The 20,625-nt window shown below is 32.5% G+C and overlaps 2 protein-coding genes and 1 long non-coding RNA gene across 3 annotated transcripts; 1 reads left to right on the top strand and 2 right to left on the bottom strand.

Annotated features, from left to right (window-relative positions):
* Positions 1 to 417: 417 nt before the first annotated feature.
* Positions 418 to 4,434, bottom strand: LOC130820138 (protein NEN4). The gene is made up of 5 exons (XM_057685396.1): positions 3,784 to 4,434; positions 3,012 to 3,058; positions 1,751 to 1,814; positions 1,223 to 1,462; positions 418 to 1,114 (listed from the first exon to the last, which is right to left on the bottom strand). Exons 1-5 carry the CDS (start codon positions 4,240 to 4,242, stop codon positions 1,022 to 1,024), a joined length of 903 nt encoding a protein of 300 aa, XP_057541379.1. The 5' UTR covers positions 4,243 to 4,434; the 3' UTR covers positions 418 to 1,021.
* LOC130820139 (uncharacterized) lies at positions 1,192 to 1,996 on the top strand. The gene is made up of 2 exons (XR_009045117.1): positions 1,192 to 1,298; positions 1,725 to 1,996. It is a non-coding gene; the product is annotated as an uncharacterized LOC130820139 (long non-coding RNA).
* Positions 4,435 to 5,816: 1,382 nt separating the features above from the next.
* Positions 5,817 to 14,266, bottom strand: LOC130820137 (uncharacterized). Its single transcript, XM_057685395.1, has 2 exons — positions 13,115 to 14,266; positions 5,817 to 6,412 (listed from the first exon to the last, which is right to left on the bottom strand). Exon 1 carries the CDS (start codon positions 14,172 to 14,174, stop codon positions 13,116 to 13,118), a length of 1,059 nt encoding a protein of 352 aa, XP_057541378.1. The 5' UTR covers positions 14,175 to 14,266; the 3' UTR covers positions 5,817 to 6,412; position 13,115.
* Between the last annotated feature and the right edge of the window lie 6,359 nt (positions 14,267 to 20,625).

Genomic DNA, 20,625 nt, shown 5'->3' with positions numbered 1-20,625 from the left:
ATATATATATATATATATATATATATATATATATATATATATATATATATATATATATATATAATCAAGAAGAGCACAAGACATACGTATAACCAAGAGTTTACAAGTGCTATTCAAGAAAGATTTTAAGCTGTTCTTCATATGTCTTATTAGTTTACTCTAGTTTCACAATGTATTAAGTAAGATATATAGTTCTAAGAAAGTCTTCAGTGTAATACTTCTTAAAAGTGTTGTTTTTGTTTGAATGTTGGGTTTTATCTTTCATTTGGAGGGAATTGTTAAAATGTTTTTGGGGAGGAGAACATGTTTGTAGAAGTGATCTTCTATTAGTGATCTAACTATCTAAGGTTGCAAGAGGTAATGAAAGAGATTTAAATCCTGTGAGTTGAGAGAAATAGGTGGGGACTAAAACTATTTGTAGCCGAACCTCGTTAACAATTTATTTTGTCTAATTTGATTTTGCATATTATTATTCCATATATAATGCTGCAAACAGGAAAACTAGTAAACCTTTGAAAGATTTTCAAAACAAAAAATAAAAGCGGACAAATTCTTTATTCACCCTTTGTCTCCAATTGAAAATTGAAACCTTTACACAGATAAAGAATTTTATTTACAATTGAATGACTCAAAGTATTATAATGTACAAATTAAAATGTATGAAATCATTATATGCAAATAAAAGATCAAGAATGAAGGAAGATTAACCCAATGAAGAAGAGAAAAAGGAAAAAAAAAAAAAAAAAAAAAAAGAATGATGTTAGTAACTTCTTCATGACTCTAATGCATAAAATCATGCACTTTCCTTGCAGCTGCTTCTAAAATCCAGTAATCACGTACCCTCAAGTTTTCTTCCCCATAAGAATATTTGAAGAATAACGTTATCTTCTGATACCAAATTAATGAACTAATTAAAAGTTTATGTCGATGGACTTTCCGTGGAATAGAGAGTCTTCTTAACTCTTCTAGATCAGGAAATAGAAGAACAATTATATAATATGAGATATGTATTTTTCGGAGACTATCGTAGAATTGAATGCGAATGTTTAATCAAATTATTGATGGATGGGCTGCTTTGTGCTTTGCACAATATACTCTTAACTCTTTCAGTCATCTGCATTTTTTGAGAAATAGATAGTATTAGATCAAATCTAAAGAGATTTAATTAATATATGTGTAAAATTATTAAGAAAGTTAAAAAAAAAAAAGGAAAAATAAAAACCTTTCTTAAACTTGCTCTTGTTGGATAAGGTACTGATCTTATATACCCAATTGAAGCTGCAGGAGGAGATTTTCTGGTACTTGATTCTTGTCTATTATTATTATTATTATTATTATTATTATTATTATTATTATTAGTTTGTAGCATTTTCTTGTTTTGTGCATTATTCCTGCTCCTTGTTATCATTGTGTATGAGCCATTTTGCCTGTTGTTGCTCAGCACATTTGGTAAACTTGACTCCTGCAAATGCAGTCCCAAATAATCTAAGTTGAACTCAAAAAACTACTTCCTCCCGTACCTTTTGACTCTTTAATCAATTTAATGTACTATTTCAATTTTTAATATCTCTAATTTTATATAATAAAAAAATACAAAATTTAATATTAATAATCTTTATATTGAGATGAATCAAACAAAATCTAACTTTACTATTTTTTAACTTATAACTTAAAAACTAATTAAAAGTATATTATATTGAAATATTTAACTACAATGAATATAGGTAGATTAGACAATCATTTAGCTTACCAGGAAGAGGACTGTTGCACAACTTTTGAGGACTTCTAAGTTCATACGTACATCATCAAGGCTCCTGTTACACACACGCGATAGTTACATCATCAAGCTAGCCTTTGTTTTTGTATTTAAATTTACATACTATTCGGTGTTTGTTTGGACTCCGGAGAAATGACCCTTGGGTCATAGTTCAAAGTCGGGCTTATATGTAAGTATTTATATCTTATTATAATTTATTAAAACTATTTATATGTCTTATTTTAATTAATCTAATTAAAGTTAAATGGTTTGGGCTTAAATGTATAAATAGATTATAAGTCTTAAATGTGTAAAGATTTATTTTATGATTGTATTTTATGATGGACTGAATACTAGTCATATTATTACATATAGCAATTATGGTTCCTAGGTTATACATATTCCCTTTCTCTTGACATCCCACTATTAGAGAAAATAAAAAAAGGAGAGCCTTAAGGGCCGTCATTTTAGAGAATACGTATTAATCTAAAAGATTTAATCGCTCTTATTCTCTAAATTTTTCCGGTGCTATGAAACCTTCGATTTTGTCTTTTGATTTGTTTTTTAAATTCAACATAATAGATCGTGTTTGTTAGTAGTGATTTTCACAATTTATTTGTCCCATTAATGACACCTTTCTCCCAAAAAAAGTTCACTCTCCCTTTTATTTGATGTTCTGATAAGGAAATGTTACGAAATTTAAGAAAAATTGAAAGATTATCATTTTATTTAAGAAAAAGTGAAAACCATAAGCGTTAAAAAAATTTTGAAATAAAGGAAGAGGAATAATGTATAGGGATCATGTTAAAATAAAATTAATGAGAAACATATGAGTATTATAAACATCATCAAAATGTTAAAATCAAATAACTGAAAAATATGTGAGAATTATAAACATTAAAAAATTTTAAAATTAAGGTTATTACGGCTATAAATGTCAAAAAAAGTGATATAAATAGAAAGATTTTTCACGAAAACAACAAATAAAACTGCCTAAAATGATAAATAAAAACATCAAATGGAAACACAAGGTGTAGTATAGATTTAATTTCCTAAGCTAGAAGGTGTAAAATAGTTTTTATCTACGCTAGAAATCACTGGGAAATAAATATTTTATTTTGTAAGAAAAGAATAAACCCATTCCTATAAAATATTTTATGTCCAACAAAACAAAATAAATAAATAAAATCTACACGGATGAATTAAAAAGATATACTAATACAATTAAAAAGACAGTACAAATTCAAATACATACCTATGCTTTTGCTGACCAAGTCCAAAGTAATTAGCTAATGTTGCCATCTGCAAACATTTACCAAAATCAGAAATTCAAAATTCAAAAATAATCATAACATTTAAGGTTCATTCAGATCCAATATATCACATGCGAAAAATTTACATTGTGTTTCCATAGAAAGAAATAAAAGGAAAGAAAAGAGAGAAAATTTTAGAGGGAAAGTCTACACAAATATTATTAAGTATACAATCTCTCCAGAAGCGGTTAAATTTAATGGAAAAACTCTAGTTTTCCTTCTTTTTCCCTTCCCTTTTCTTCTAAACAAACAAAGTACATTATCCCTCCACAAGTCTATCCTTCTTTTACCTTCTTTCTCTTCTCTTTTCCTCCCCTTCCTTTCCCTTTCCTTTCTTTTCCTCCTTTCCCCTTGCTTTATCTTTTCTCCTAATTTGCAATTCAAATATAGTGTTAAGGATCAAACGTGAGTGTTGGAAAAGTTAAAAGTATCCAATTTTACTCTTGTGATTGAAAAAAAACCAATTAAACAAAAAATCTTAAGTATATTCCACACGATATGCTTGATGAGCAATCTAGTCTTATGGCACCACATGCTTATGTGACACTAGATATTTCACTTTGAACCTGAGATTTTTTATCACGTTGACTCTAATATAACGACAATAATTAGGAACCAACTCAATCAAAAAGTTAAACAAGCGGCTATATTCTTATGTGTTAAATAAAAGTTTGTTTTAATGACCTAATAAAAACTGATAATACATGAGCATACCTTCATATCACCAGCTCTTCTTCCAAATTTATCCGAAAGAACACCCAAAGAATCAATCATACCCGAAGGTTGAGGACCTTTACGACCAATATCAGCAAAAGCTTCCTTAATCCTATGACAATCAAACCTCTGAATATTATGACCTGCCCATATCTTACCATCCAACACTTCATATATTTTGTCAGCAACTTCCTCAAATGTTGGAGCATGACTCACAATCTGTCTTGTGATCCCCTCGCTTCGAGTCGACTTTAATGGAACAGCAGACAGGTCTCCAGGCCGAATCAGTGTGCAGAAACTCTCGATTTCCATCAGTTTTTGAGGACATATAACAATTGCACCAAACTCTAATATCCAGAACCGGTTTTCTTGGCCTAATCCTGCTCTCATTGGAACTGTTGTTTCTATATCGAAGAATACTATTTTTGGAATGTTCATTTCCTTATTTGAACCTTCCATGACTTCAAAAGAATCAAACTAAGTTTATTTAAGGAAAGGTGCGTTAGTATGGAAATTATATGATGTTTGGTGTGTAGTAATATTTTTTGATATATATAGAAAGGAAGAAGAAGAAGAAGAAAAATGTTTCTTCGTTGGTGGGTAAGATTGTAATTCAAGTAATTGGACAAAAGAGAAATTGATGAGAGTGGTTTAATAGTGCCGTTTGGGATTCTATTGCAAAAGATGCATTTAGCTGCTTAAAGGCAGGGTTTCCTTTCTTTAATTTACATCCAATATTATATTATGGATGTATTTATTTATTTAGTATATTACTATAGGAATTCGTGCAATGCACAAATTGATGATTATGAAATATATTAAAAATATAACTTTACAAAATATAATTTAACGCAAAAATTTAATAATACATTTAAAAAATTATTTATTGAATAAATCATAGTTTTATTCAATTAAATATATTAAATACTAGATTATGTATACAGTATATAGAATAGATATAATAAATTATTTATAAATACATTACCTGATTTAGCTCGAATTTAAAAAATAAATCAGATTATATTCTCATCCACTAAAATAATTTAATTTGTCAAGACTACATAAAGATGACATTTGTTATTTTTCAGCATTTTTATTAGTGTGTGTGTGTAATATATATATATATATATATATATATATATATATATATATATATATATATATATATATATATATATATATATATATATATAATATTTTACCTGATTTAGCTCCAATTTTTAAAGAAATTAGATTTTAAATTAGGTAAATATTATCATCTACTAAAATAATTTCATTTATCAAGACTTCCTAAGAATGTCATTTGTCATTTCCACCATTCTTTTTAATATGTATGATACTATTAAGGCCGGAGAATTATTTATATATATAATTTAAAGCTATGTATAAAAAGCTAAAAATAAATATAATTATACATTAATTATATTAATAAAAGGAAAATTTGTCTATATTAAACAAAATTTTGCTCAGTCCGCTGAAAATAAATTTAATATTTTTTTGTTTATGAATAAACCCACTTATTAAGTAGATTTGATACAAATAAACCCACCTATTTTTTATAACCTTATTCAACCGTTCTTTATAAGCCAAACAATTAGAGATAAATAATAGTTGTGTTTATTTTCAACAAGTGGGTTTTATTTCAACGAATCGAACAAATATTGATTTATTTTTAAAAATTTTCTTTTTAATAAAATTGTGATTTGTTGATAAATTCTTAATCAATAATATCGCTAGATAATTGAGAATCGATTATTATCTCACTAAGAGTAAGTAATGTCTTTTTTGGTCATAATCCTAAAATTGAATCTCATTTATCTCTTCCCTTCTTCCCTTCTCTCAGCCCATGTAGAAGAGAATGATTCTCTGTGAAGGTGAGACCTCCGTGCAAGTTAAAACCTAAAACGTCCATATACACACCTCTGCCTCTATTATTTTGCATATGATGCTTTTTAATGTTTGGTTTAAAAATAAAATTAAAAATTATGTATATGAGATAAAAAAAGAAAATAATTAACAACTACATGATCCCATTTGCAAATTTTAGATGTATTGAAAAATAAAAATACAAAAGAAAAAGAAAATAATTAACAATTACATGATCCCATTTGCTAGTTTTGCATATATAGAAAAATAAAAAAAATATATAAAATATAAAATACAGCAAAATGAGCTTGACAAGTAATTGGAAGCTAAATTACATTAATGAATGATGAAACACACGAAATTGGATAAATAAACCAAATAAGAAGCACAAGTAGAGACAAAGTAAGAAGGAAAGTGGTTTTCCCATATTGTCCGCTTTGTGTTTACATTTTTGTTACGACAGGCTACTTAGAATAAACCAAAACCACCAAAAAAAACTATACTATACTTCCTCCTTGTGACATTTTTCCACATAATATGTCACGTCCAGTAGCAATTAGCAATTATTATGGAATAGAGAAAGTACAATCAAATTGTAAAGTTCAAATGGGCTTCATTTCATCTTCATTCATCTAAATTCTTTCATACAAATTTCATCCGATCACGACAATGTATCTTCAGATGCGAATGGAGCTCCTTCGATGAAAAACTGTTGATAGTATGATCTCCACAATTGGAAAAAGACACTTTAAAATTTACAGCCCTGTAATCGCATACACATTAGAGCAATGAGCTTAACCATAGAGGCTGATATGATTATATGAAGCTTATGTATACAGCACATTAACACCAAATCCCCGCACACTCCTAAACGGCTAAAAGTAAACACTCCAAATATTGTCACATTACAAGAGAGACTAAATCCTACATAGGGAAAGAGAATACCCTAATAAAAAGCGTAAAAGTCCATAAAAAATCTACAATTAAAATACAAATAGAGAATAAAGAACAAATTAAGCTTTTGTAAGAACTTAATTTTACAGTCTGATACTTGTTGTAGTAGTTTAATTGAGAATTTAAGGTTTTTAATTCGTTTTTCCCCTTAGGTCATGCTTGTAATGAACCTAAATATTTACGGGAGAAATAAAAGTCAAACTAACAAAAGTAGACTATCTGAAGATCAAATAGAGAATTTATGATTGTTATCAAGGGTAAGAAATGATAATAAAGTGACAGAGAAGGGAAATGGAGGAATTAGTCCCCTCATATTAAGGTAATATTTACTTTAGTGGGATGGAGGTGAAATATTCTCCAAATCCAGCCCAACCCCCAACCGTAAAATAAGATAATAGTCTCTCCTTTCCTTTCTTTTTCTCGTACCATTTTCTTATTTTTCATTCATCCTATTTAAAATTTAATAGTTTGACTTTTATTTCTCCCTAGAATATTTACCCAAAATACAAGCATGTTCTTAGAATCAACATCAGCTTTATAGTCGGTGCATTGTTGTAATTTTAAATACTTTGGTGCAATTTTCCAAATGAATTGCCAGAATGACCAAGATGTGAATCCTTAAAATAATTTGTAGGTATATGGTATGAGATAAAATTTATATGAAGATATTCAACTGAAGCCAACTTTGGTGGATATTGTAGATAAGGTAAAGAGGATTTATCTGTAATGACTCGGGTCAAAGAGTCTAAGGGCATTATCGACATTTCACATTTAATTAGCCTTGATATTTTGTAAATAGATTAGTGGTTATTTTTCAGTTGTCTTTTGGGGGCTTAGGCTATATACAGAGCCATCTTTTTAATAATTCATTAACTTTGGAAATAATAAAAATAAGTGTCTTTCAGGAGTCATTGGGTTGACTCAAATTGTCCAAACTATCGTGTTTTGGTAACGGGTCGGGGCTGATCTATTACAAATGGTATCAGAGCGGTACGGTTCTGCTGACCAAAGACTCGCCGGCGACAGCATAATATGGGAGACAGACTATTAGAAGTTGCGGAAACAGTATAATGAGTTGACTATAGCATTAGTCAAACAACTAAAAGAAGACAATGAAGATATGAAAGAAAATGTCAAGAATATATTTCAAGAATGCCTAGAACCTGTTCCCTGTTGTGAAGAAAACATCATTGAAGAAGATTTAGGTTCTGAAGAAGAGATTAAGGTTAAAAATGTGGAAATCCTCAACAGTAATGGCCAAGTCTGTCTTGGAAAAATCATGAAGTGGAAGAAAGCAGAATTTCAAAAGAAAAGAACAAGAGAAATTCAAGAAAGGAAAACAAACAGAAAGAACTCGAGGAAAAATGAAAGGGTAAAAAGACAAGGAGAGACCATGGGGAAAAACAGCAAAAGAAAGAAAGAAAAAAGAAAGAAGGTTCAACAAAGAAGTAGCAAGAAAAGAGAGGATTTTTGATGTTCATGATAGTGGATCTGGGGGAGGATCAGATGTGAGTCATCAGAAAAAGACAAAGACGGTGAGTAGGAAGGTCCGGCGACACCAAAGGGGACAACAGAAGGCAGCGTCGGTAATCATGGCTAAAAATTTTAGGGTTTGGGTTTTTGGTTTTGAGAAGAGAGAAGAAGGGATTGTCGAAGGTGGCAACCGGAAAACGTAGAAGGCTCACCGGCGACATGAAGACGGCAGACACGATCGGAAAATTTGGGCGACTTACTGGGAAGAAGCGCAGCGACGGGAGGTTGCTGACCGCCGGGATACGACCTACACTTAGGGATGACCCTGTTGGATCCGCTCTGGACCCGCCCCTTTTTTAAGGGTCTGGGTCTTAATTTTTGAGACTCATCGGATCCAGGTCGAATCTGAATCCAAAAAATATCTAACGGGTCCGGGTCTGGGCCCGGATCAGAACCGACCTCGAGACCCAGACCCTAGACCCGCCCCTCAGACAAGAGGTTTTACTTATGCATTTAGACAAGTGTTTAGTTTTTAATAATGCATTTAAACAAGTAGTTTTACTTTTTAGTAATTATTTTGTATTTGAATTTCATGGACTCGAACAAGTGTTTGTAATACGATAATAAGTTGCTTACAAAAATACAAAAAAACTCGCAAAAGGTTCAATTTTAACAAATCAAAGAGACTTTGTTTAAGACCCATTAAGGACTCTAGACCCGTCAGATCCGAAGGGTTTGGGTCTCAGTCTGGGCCTGGGTCTGAAAATTTTGAACCCTTAGGGTCCGGATCCGAGTCTGCATCTATAAAAAATAAAAGGGTCCAAGTCTGGGTCTGGCCAGACCCACTCCAGATCCGCCCCATGACCATCCCTGCCTACACTTAACACCATACTCTTGGAAGCTTTTGAGCTTAAAGGAGAAGGCAGAGAAGGTGACGACTAGGAAATACTTAAGGTTGCCGGAAATTGTGGGCTTACCGTGATTCCAAGGTGGCTAGCCGGCGCATGGAAAACAAGTGGGATGTGAAGAAGACTTTGGGAATTCAGCCAAGGAGACGAAGGGGCAATTAAGGTTTTGCTGATAATGATGTCACAGCTGACATCATCAATGCTGATGTCATTTTTAGGGGCAATCAAAATTTGGGCCTTTTTACACTATTAAAATTAATTTTTAGGATTTTCAGCCCATTAAAAGATTTCTTCACTATAATTTTTGTCAACCCACACACTCATTTAACCCACCTCTACAAAATCTTCAAACTAAAAATTGTAGAATTGGAATTAGACTCAAGAATGAAGGATGACACACATTTGAGGACAACCAACTAGACTCACAACGTTAATTTTTATCCACCTTGAGGGCAAGGTGGAACTTCAGGCGGTAGGTAATGTCATGACTCGGGTCAAAGGGTCCAAGGGCATTATTGACATTTTATATTAATTAGTTTTAGTATATTTGTAATTAGAATATAGAATAGTTGTTATCTTTAGTTGTCTTTTGGGGTCTTAGGCTATATATAGAGCCATCCTTGTAATAATTGGGGAGCTTTTTGAATAATAATAGAATAAGGAAAAGTCCTTTTAGAGTCAAGAGCAAACTCGAATTGCTCATATCTCGTGTTCACTAATCGGTTTCGGTAATGAGTCGGGGCTGATTTGTTACATCAACTCATATGGTTGGAATGTGCAATGATAATTGGAAGATTCTTTTTATTAGGACAGTTTGAGTTGGACAAGAGATAATTACATAAAGAGGTTAAGGAAGACCAAATTCGACTTCAATGGAGAGTGAATTAGAAAATGGCTAAATTAGGACATATTGTATTAGAATATGAATGAATGGTAGCCAAACTCATTCTCAGGTTTAAAGCTTTATCAATGCTGTTGTCTCTCCTTTGAACTCTTTTTTGTATGTCTGCAATTTTTTATTCTATACTTGTCTTCTATTATCTTTCAATTCTTTTTGTTTCTCAGAAGTTCTCCATTTATAACACTTTACTATTACAAAACTTACAACTAGCAACGTACCAGCAAAGGGTTTCACAAATCTTTCCACCATGTTCATACAAAGCGTATCAAAAACATCAAATTTTGATGAGTCATGATGCCCAAATGAAATCTCATTACTAGAACCATCACAAGCTCTGAATTTATGTTGTGCATCAAACATAAAATACCACCATTCTAGATGCCTAGCATTTTATGTTGTGCATCAAAGAAATGTAAAAGATTTGATCATCATTCTTGTCTACAAAGGTGCCATTCAGTCAACTACATGTGGAACCTCTGCCCAACATATAATTTGCGTCTAAACACCACTCAACCTCAATAGGGAGATGGGCAGTCTGCCTAGGCCCAACATGAGAGTAGCGAGCTCATCTTGTACATAAAGGAAAACAAGTTCAGCATATTGATGTATACACTAATTTTAGTGATTTTTGCATCTAAAATGCTCACGACATAAATTATATTGTGTGAAAATAAAGTCTTTAGTTAATAAAAATTAGTATTTTTCATTAACCATATGACATATTTAATAATTTAAGATTAAGATTTTAGGGGTATAACATCAAAGAAGAATTCACAACCGCCCCACTTTTGATTACCCATATTTCTATATTTTCATTCTTCTTGTTGGGGGGCCATATTTAGTTTGTCCTTAGGCCACTAAAATTTCAAAAACAAGACCTAAAAACTATATTGTGTTCATTAATGACTATTTTAAGGCACAAAATCTTTCACTAGAAATCTCCAATACCCCACTCTGTCAAGTACTTATTAATTTCCATAACTTAGCTCTACAATAGTATAGTTAAAACTTAAAGCAAGACCTTTTCTCCCCACCTTAATGCAATTGAGATTACAGAATCAAATTAATCCCTTCAGTATTCAGTACATCATCATGATTAACATAATACTATTTGTACACAGAACAATGCTTAACAGCCCAAATTCCAAAATATGTCACGGTAGGAACCCTTTCAAGTGAATTCTCCATAACAACTGAATCAAGCTTATCCCTTGACTACATTGAACTTAAGGTCTATATTATTTACAAAAATGTCACCTCTAAAAATAAATTCAGCAAATGCCTTACTGCTCAAACATATAATCTTTTCCAACCCTCTCAATCAATGCCTTATATCTTAACACCAAAATATTAATCGTGTTACTTGAGTTTTCGAATCCACCTTCATAAAAAGATACTCAAGATTCAACAAACAATCTCACGCACTTTCATGATCAACAATGCAACTGAATCTTAGTAGTGAAAATATTTCAACATCTTTGGTAATTATCTCATTAATCAAAGGAAAACAAACCCAAAATTCCTTTTAATAGAAAGCTGACTATAAAAGTTGACAAATGAAATTTCTCTCCCCGCAACACACTTGGAATATTTAGCGCAAGACAAAGCAAAGTTCTATTAGCAAGTAGTTGCGCATAAAAGTTCATAGCCTACATTCTGGCTATTATTAACTATTATCAGCAACAACAATGGGATGGAAAATGTGCAAATTATAGCAAAATGGATGGGATTAAATTGAGATTATTCAGAAGAGTTAGTTGCAGACTTTCAGTACATGTAATCCTTGAATGGGATCTTTTCTCATATGACGAACAAGCTTACTAGATTCACCAACAAGTCACTCTCCATTTATAAAGCATTTTCTCATTTTCATCCAATGCTTCTTTGTTTCACTGCGTGCTTCCGAGAAAGTTCTCTTCTAATGTAATAATTGTCTTTTACTCTGTTCTTATCTCAGAAATTCTCAGTTACACAAAAACTCCAAGAAAACTTAACATCTAGCATAACACAACAAATGCACCAGCATAATATACATAAGTTTGCTCATTGATCAAAAGAGTTTCACTAACTTTTCCACCATATTTATCAATAACTCCACAACATGCATACCACAAACCAATTTCACATTTTGATATCATAATTTCATCAGTATTGACTATGATGAACAAATGCAATATACAACTCTACCATCACAAGCACATAAAAACCACTATCCTTGTGGCCAAGAATTTATGTTGTGTGTCAAGCATTCTCCAAATAAATGCCAAAGAATTCATCAAAGTGTCTCATGACATCTACAAAGATCTCATTCAGTCAATTAGATGTGGAACTTCAATCAACCAACTATATTGAGTCTGAACACCTCTCAATCATACTCATAACTAGAAGGCAGTATCACCACACTTATTGAATGTGACAATAGTACACAACAAGCACATATATTCATCACATCAATGATCTACATCTACCCAAGACAGGGGATAAAGTATTGTAAAGAAATCTTCACTCTAAAATTCTGCTAAATCAAAGCTTGCCAAAGAGCTCCCTTCTAAATCCCTAGCACTGCAAAAGAATAATTAGAGCAAGGCTTTTTCTTCCCAAAATGGTGTTTGGTATGACTTTTTAATACTAAGTAAGGAATTCAATTATTATTCACATTTTTTGTTTGGTATAATATTAGGTTAACCCAATCCCTTTCTTGAGGGTAATGGATACCCTTATTTAGTTACCACACATTTATATCAAGTAAAAAATTCTCTTTCTATGATTAGTGTTTCCCATATATTTTTATACCAAACAACATATAATTGCAACCCATACCCTTACTCCTCTTTATTATTTCCCTTTCCATTACATTTTATGTTCCTATACCAAACAACCCTCTTAATGGAAGGGAACTTGACTTATACAAATTGAAACCTAAGAGAATAGTAATGGGGTAACATAAACTACAGTACTGAACTAAAGTAGGTACAAAAGAATTGTACTTAAAATATGTTTTAATAAGTTGGAGAAGAAGAGATCCTAAATTATTGGGAAAAATATCATAATTCATATACAATAAACTATGATACTCAACTATCAGGCCCCATTGAGTCTAGGATATCACACTGAAACTCAAAACCACAATTACAGCAAATTCATTACTAACATTCACAATCAAATTAGATAAGACATTCAAATTCTAATATGTAATCATATTTAGCACAAAGCAAAAACAATACATTACCTCAAATCCTGGTACAGGCTGGATCAAAATCATCAGGAGCGAGCCGAGCAATCCAATTACTTAGAGTCTTCTTAATATCAGTATGATTAACATAAGCCAATTCATACATAGAACAAAGATTAACAATCAAAGTTTCATTAAGTGCCACATTAGGAACCCTTTCAAGTGAATTCTCTAAAACTTTAATAGAATCAGCTAAATCCCTCAAATACATCAAACACAAAGCTTTATTATTTATTGCAACAACATCAGACCCGTCTCTTTCAATACATTCATCATACTCTCTTACAGCTGAAACATAATCTTTTCCCACCATATAAATCAATGCTTTATTTCTTCCCACCAAATTCATCATCTCAACACTTGCATTTCCATCATTCTTCTTCTTCAATATTTGCTCGATCTTCGAAAATGACTCTTTTGCACCTTCAAGATCACCAAATTGCAATTGAACATAACCCAATTTCGAAATCAATTCTAAATTCTCTCCATCCTTTGTTAACATATCAATAATCAAAGATAAACAAACACCAAATTCTTTTTGATTCGAATGTTGACTTATAATCGTAGATAAAACAAAGTTCTCTCGTTTTTTCCAAACTTCAACATTTTCTGAAGAACACCCATTAATTTTAGTTCTAACAAAATGTAAAAGAAGGTAAAGACGATCAATACAATCTTGTCGACGATTAAGAAAAGAAGGGAGAAGAGAATAAAGCCATCGAATAGAAAAAGGGATCATGGAACCTTTTTTATCAGGGTAAACTTTAGGGTATGCTTCGTATCGATATGCAGAACTATCGAGATCTTCAATGGAAGTTTCGATATCATCGAGAGCTTCGGAATATCGACGGAGCTTGGATAAAGCAACGGAATTGAAAGCGAGGAAAATGAGGTGTTCGTGCGGGTATCGAAGCTGTGAGAATGTTCTTGCTGCTGATACTTTTTCAAGGATTGATTTCCATGATCCTCGAAGGGCTAATTCGTGTAAAGATCTAATTTCCTCTGTTATTGTTTCGTCGCTTACGGTGGCGGGTGGTGGCGGATCGGAGGATTCCATTAGAGAGGGGTATTTGGAGGAGAGGGCTGTGAAAGGCAAGTCAAAGTGATCGGTTTTTGGTTATCCAAAAATGGGAATGTAAATGTTTTTAAAAACAACATTAAAAAAGAAAAATTGATCAAAATAATCGCACTATTACTCATTAGCCAGAAATAGTCTCAAAGATCACACATTTTAAAATAATTTCAATTTTTACCTAAATTTTTTTATGGCATGCCTTACAACGTGGTAATCTCTGATAGAAGCAGCGGCGGACCCAAGATTTAAAACATGGGGTTGTGAGCTTAATAAAAGCGTCTTGATTTTCATTAACAAGTAAATAAAATTGAAATGATCATAATTTAAAACAAATTAAAATTCTAATTCATAAACAAATAAAACAACTAATACCTAATCATATACAAAAATATTGATTTTATCATTATTTTAAGCAATATAAAATTTGTTAAATTAGGCAAAATTGAACCCAAATCAAAAATACTCATAAATTGCAATTTATACATATAAAATTGATGTTATCATAAAATTATACCCAAAGCAGACAGTTGACATGTAGATGTAATGTACTGACGGTTCATGGATGTTCACCTCGACTGGCAGCAGCGGTCAACAAGTGTGGCGCTGGGAGGCAATGACAACTGAGAGGTGGTCGAGGGAAGAAGAACCGAAGAAGTAGGGTCAAAATATCAAATATTACAGAGAAACTAAATGGTCAATAATTTCTTCCTTCAATAGTCATTAATTGTAATTGCTCTCATAAAATATTAATAATAATAAAGTTAAAATAAAAAATACTAAGTGTGAGAGTTGTAACCTAGTGGTACTAAAGTATTAATATTTACCGATAGGTATTGAGTTCGTTACCTAAGTATTACTTCTTGAAATTTTTTTTAATGGGGTCACCGGGCCACTACCTACATTGTGTTCGTCAATGGATAGAAGGTCACCTTGCCAAAATAAAAAGGAAATTAAATTTTCAAAAAAATTAAAAAAATTCAAAATCCTTTCCCTTACCCATTCTTCCAGCCCAACCACCTCCCTTACCTCTTCTCCCTCCAGCCACACAACCACCGCAACTACCATCACTCTCATCCTTCACAGCCCAACCCCCACCCTTTCGATTACTTCTTAATAATGGTAGGGTTGATTCCAGTGGACGTAGATGGTTCTTTTGGCTGCGAAAAGGGTGGGGGTTGGGCTAATTTCATTATCGGTTGGGGGTTAGACTGATTTCAGTAAGGGTTGGGGGCTGAACTGATTTCGAATAGTGGTGGCAATGGTAGTGTTGATTTTAGTGGGAGTAGAGGGTTCTTTTGGCTGTGAAAAGGGCGGGGGCTGGGCTGATTTTAGTGAGGGTTGGGGGTTGGGCTGATTTCCAGTGGTGGTGGCAATTTGGGCTGTGAGGGATGGGAGTAGTGGTGGTTGCGGTGGTTGTATGGCTAAAGGGAGAAAAGGTGGGGGAGGTGGTTAGGTTGGGGTAGTGGTGGCTGGGTTGGGGTGGAAGAATAGGTGAGGGAAAGGGTTTTGGGATTTTTTTTATTGAATTTTCTTTTAATTTTTGAAAAAGTGACCTTCTATAATAGGTTACTAAGTGGTAGGGTAGTCATAAACAAATTCAGATCAAGTTGGAATTATTTAAAAATAAGTGATAATTGAAATTATTTTTGGCTAATGAGTGATAGTTGGGATAATTTTCATCAAATTTTTCAAAAAAAAAAAAGAGTGAATGATAAAAATAAATTAGTAAGATTAGTTTTTTAAATGGGAAAGAAAAATTTTGTTATTTGAATAAAAACAAGAGTAAGTTCATTGTCAAATAAGAAAAAGTGCAAATTAGCATATTATGCTAAAATGAAAATCGTGATATTTGAGAAGAAAATACAAAAAAAATTTAAAATTTTAACTTTGATTTATCTTTTAAATATTCAAACTTTTAACTAAAATTGCTTTTATACGTGTTTCATATTAGTAACATAGAATTACCGGTTACATCTTGTTCATTTCCCATTGATAATTTTATTTAAATAATTAATCTTAATTTTTTTGGTTTTTTTGGATTTAATTTTCTTGATTTTAGAAACTCATCTCAATTTTTTATTCCGAAATTGTTTGGTTTAATTTCTGTGGTTATTCGTTTTACCATTATATTAATTACAGAAGATTTATCTATTGATTTAAAAAGCTCATCTCCATTTTATTCTTCACCATTATAACAATTATTTGTTTTATTTTTTGTAATTATGTCTCCCTCTCTATTGTGATTATGTCTCAACTAAGGATGAAAGTGAAAAGAAAATGATTGATCATTTAATACTTGACGCCTCTTATTTCTGGAGGCCTTAAGCGATCAGCTACCCCAAATAGCCTAATAATCGACACTGATAAATAATTTTTAGTATATTAACTATTTAACCCTCTAATTTTAAATTCCTAGCTTCACGCATGAAATAACCCTTCTAATTACTAAAACCAAATATTCAACCTTTATATAAGCCAACTATTTTTCATATAAGCCAAAATATCCAAGGAAACTAGTTTTAGACACATCTTGCTTCATGGTACAAGTAAAACAAAAATTTTTAATCAATTATCGTGATTTGTAAATCATCACTATAGATAAAAAGAATAATAATAAAATAAACAAAACTAAAAAATAAATTAAAATGATAAAACTCTCACCCTAGTAAAGCCTATCACATAAGAGTAATTTGTTAACCTCACAAATAATTGTCGCTTAAAATTGTTTATAAATGGCCTTTCATAAATCCCCTTTAAATTGTTGCTTAAAATTGTTGCTTAAAATTGTTGATCGACATCATAGATTAGGCCATCCCTTCGGTATTATTCATGATAAAATTTAAGCATCTATATTCTGTTCTAATATTTCGCAGACATTTTATTATTCTTACTTGGTTGATAAAACTCATAAACTCCCTTTTGTGACATCTATGTTTTCTACAAGTTCTCCTCTTGATGAAGCTCTCTATTAGCGATGTTTGGTATTCCCCTATTTATTTTGTCAATAGTTATACTCTAAGAGAAACAGTCACTCTGAGAGATCATCCCTAATTGGATTGGCCCAAAAATAAATATATAGAATAAATTTTTCGGTAAATATTAAGAATATTGTAATTAGACATTTAAAATATTGTAAGTACTTAAGTACTTACTCATAGGCATTAAGTATATTGTAGGTAAACATTAAAAATATTATAAGTAGGCATTAAGGATATGATAAGTAGGCTAATAGGCTAAGTTTCTCGATACGCATTAAGAATATTGTAAGTATGCATTTTAAATAATTTTTCGGTGGACATTAAGCATATTGTATATAGGCATAAAGGATAATGTAAAGGATAATGTAAGAAGACATTAAAGATAATGTAAGAAGACATTAAGGATAATGTAAGAAGACATTAAGGATAATGTAAGTAAGCATTAAGGATACAGTAAGTGAACATTATGGTTTAATAGGCTAGGCCTCATAGACATCTCTCAAAAACACGTCTCTCAGGAGGCTAGCTAATAATTATAAGTAGGGGTGTTCAAAACCGGATATCGGGTCGACCCGGTTCCGAAAAACCGGGTACCCGGTTTTCCGGATACTTAAAATTCTATTCCGGATCCGACCCGGTTTTGTTAATTTTTTGTTATTTTTTATTTCAGAGATGAGTAAAGAGTAAAGACAGTATCTCTAAATTACCATCATCAATTCATCAGTTCATCATATACAAGCAGAATTACCAAGTTAGTGAATCTACCATCATCAATTCATCATATACACTATGCTCTAAGTATGATGTTTATTATTGACCACGTCACCAAATATAGTTGGTAATCTTTCATGAAAATGTATCCGACACCTTGCATATCTTTACTCATTTCAAAGAACTGTTGGAAAATGATTTCCTTGCAATACATTACATAAATTGATGAATATATACAAAAGGTAACCTCTAGTTTTAGGAAACTAAATAACTACAAAATAATTATCAAATCAAAAAATTTACAAAATATACAAGATATTATTTTATTCTAATACACCCCCACAGTCGAATCGGGAGGTTTACGGACGCTGAGACTGGACCGAAAATCATCAAAGAGAATCTGAGGAAGGCCCTTGATAAAAATATCGGCAATTTGATATCAAGATGGAACATGAAGCACACAAACATCCCCACGTTGCACTTTTTTCCGAACAAAATGTATGTCCATCTCAATATGTTTATTGTGTTGATGGTGGACTGGATTGCCCAACAAATAAATAGCACTTACATTATTACAATAAACAAGAGTGGCCGTAGAAATGGAAAAACGAAGCTCAAGAAGTAAGTTACGAATCCAGCAAGTCTCGAAAACAACATTAGCCACACCACGATATTCAGCCTTAGCATTGGACTTAGATACTGTAGGTAGGCACTTAGCAGACCAAGAGATCAAATTATCACCGAGAACAACACAGTAGCCAGAACTAGAGCGAGGGGTGTCATGACAACCATAATCAGCATCGGTATATGATAATAGAATCAAGAGTACCCTTGACATACCTAAAAATGCGTTGAAGAGCATTCATATGTTCAACATGAAGGATCATGCATAAAAAGACGGACTTGTTGAACATTATAAGAAATATCCGATCGTGTAAAAGTGAGATACTGCAAAGCCCTAGCCAAGCTACGATGCAGAGTAGGATCATCATAAGGAGAACTAGCATCAGCACAAAGTTTGCTGGAAGTAGTAATAGAAGTAAGAGCAGGTTTGCATTGAGACATGCCTGCTTTATCAAGAATCTCAGTAGCATATTTGTGTTGTGAAAGAAATAGACTTGTAGAATTTCAAAAAATGGCGATGCCCAAAAAATAACTGAGATGACCTAAGTCCTTCATAGAAAACTCAAAACTCAATTTAGCCATAATAAACTGACGAAGTAAACCAGATGAAGCAGTAAGAATAATGTCGTCCACATATAACAAAAGATAGGCAATGTTTGACCCATGGCAATAAATAAAAAGAGAAGAATCAGAAATGTTGTTAACAAAACCAATAGTAGTCAAAAAATTAGTAAAGCATTGATACCAGGCCCGAGGAGCTTACTTAAGACCATAAAGAGACTTTTGAAGAAGACAAACATGATCGGGATGAGTAGGATCACGAAAACCCAAAGGCTGATGCATGTAAACAGTTTCAATCAAGTGACCATGAAGAAATGCATTTTTAACATTCAATTGATGAATAGACCAAGACTTGGAGAAAGCAATATTCAAAACCATGCGAATGGTACCGGGTTTGACCATTGGGCTAAAAGTCTCATCATAGTCAATGCCTTCCCGTTGAGACTTACCATCACCAACTAGACGCGCCTTATAGCGCTCAAAAGAACCATCAGACTTGGTTTTGACCTAAAAAATCCACAAAGAATGAATCGCATTAGCATTAGGAGGCCAAGGGACAAGATCCCAAGTATTATTCTCAATCAAAGCATCAAACTCCTCTTTCATGGCCTGTTTCCAGTTTGGTTCACAGAGGGCATGTATGGGATTTTCGAGAAGAGGAGAAAAGGAAACGAAAAGGGTGTGGGAACTGTATTTGGGATTAGGTTTGAAAATCCCATTTTTGCTTCTTGTAGTTACGTTGGATGGAGAGGGAGGAGGTGGGGAAGGTAGGCCATTGGGAGATGGTATTAGGCTGGAAGGGGGAGTTATAGGCTAAGTAGGCACTAGACCGCGTGAGGCAGGCCCAGTGGATGGGATGGAGTATTGGATTGGGAATGAGAAGGGTTAGGTGTATGGATAGGCTGAGAGGGAAGTGGGGATGTTGTTGGACCAAATTGTGAAGTGGGCCCAGTAGTTTAGATGGTGGGCTGGAGAAATTGTTGTGGGTATGTTGGTATAAAAAAGTAGGAAGTGGGTCATTTAAAAATTGATAGGTTTGAGGTGAATGTGTAGAAGACCGAGCAAACGGGAAATTAGACTCATCAAAAATAACATGGCGAGAAAGAATAATCTTATGAGAGGCGAGATCATAACACTTGTAACCCCGATGCGAAGATGGGTAACCCATAAAGACACTTGAAGATGATCTAGGTTGTAATTTATGAATTTTGGTGGAAGCAATAAGAGTAAAACATAAACACCTAAAAACCAAAAGATGTGTATAGGAAGGAGATTTATTGAAAAGTAAGTGAGTAGGAGTAAGATTGCCAAATAATTTAGAGGGAAGAATGTTGAGAAGATATATAGAGGTATTTAAGGCGTGAGGCCAAAAGTACAGGGGAAGAGAAGCATAACACAATAATGTACAAACAATATTATTAATTAAACAAATTTTTCTTTCGGATTTTCCATTTTGAGAAGAGGTTTGAGGACAAGAATAACGAAGATAAATGCCCCGATTATTGCAAAATTGATGAAATAATTTATTATTGAATTCACCCCCATGATCACATTGGAAA

This window comes from Amaranthus tricolor, chromosome 8 (genome assembly GCF_026212465.1).
Source record: "Amaranthus tricolor cultivar Red isolate AtriRed21 chromosome 8, ASM2621246v1, whole genome shotgun sequence".
NCBI classification, from domain to species: Eukaryota; Viridiplantae; Streptophyta; class Magnoliopsida; order Caryophyllales; family Amaranthaceae; genus Amaranthus; species Amaranthus tricolor.
The sequence above is the reverse complement of the archived record's forward strand: the minus strand, read 5'-3'. Positions and strand labels throughout refer to the sequence as shown.

Coding starts and splice junctions, on each gene's coding strand:
- LOC130820138 (XM_057685396.1), bottom strand. CDS start 4,242: ATGGAAGGTTCAAATAAGGAAATGAACATTCCAAAAATAGTATTCTTC. Junction 1,463..1,750: donor GTGCAACAGTCCTCTTCCTG/GTAAGCTAAATG, acceptor CTGCATTTGCAG/GAGTCAAGTTTACCAAATGT. Junction 1,115..1,222: donor CAAGAGCAAGTTTAAGAAAG/GTTTTTATTTTT, acceptor CAAAAAATGCAG/ATGACTGAAAGAGTTAAGAG.
- LOC130820137 (XM_057685395.1), bottom strand. CDS start 14,174: ATGGAATCCTCCGATCCGCCACCACCCGCCACCGTAAGCGACGAAACA.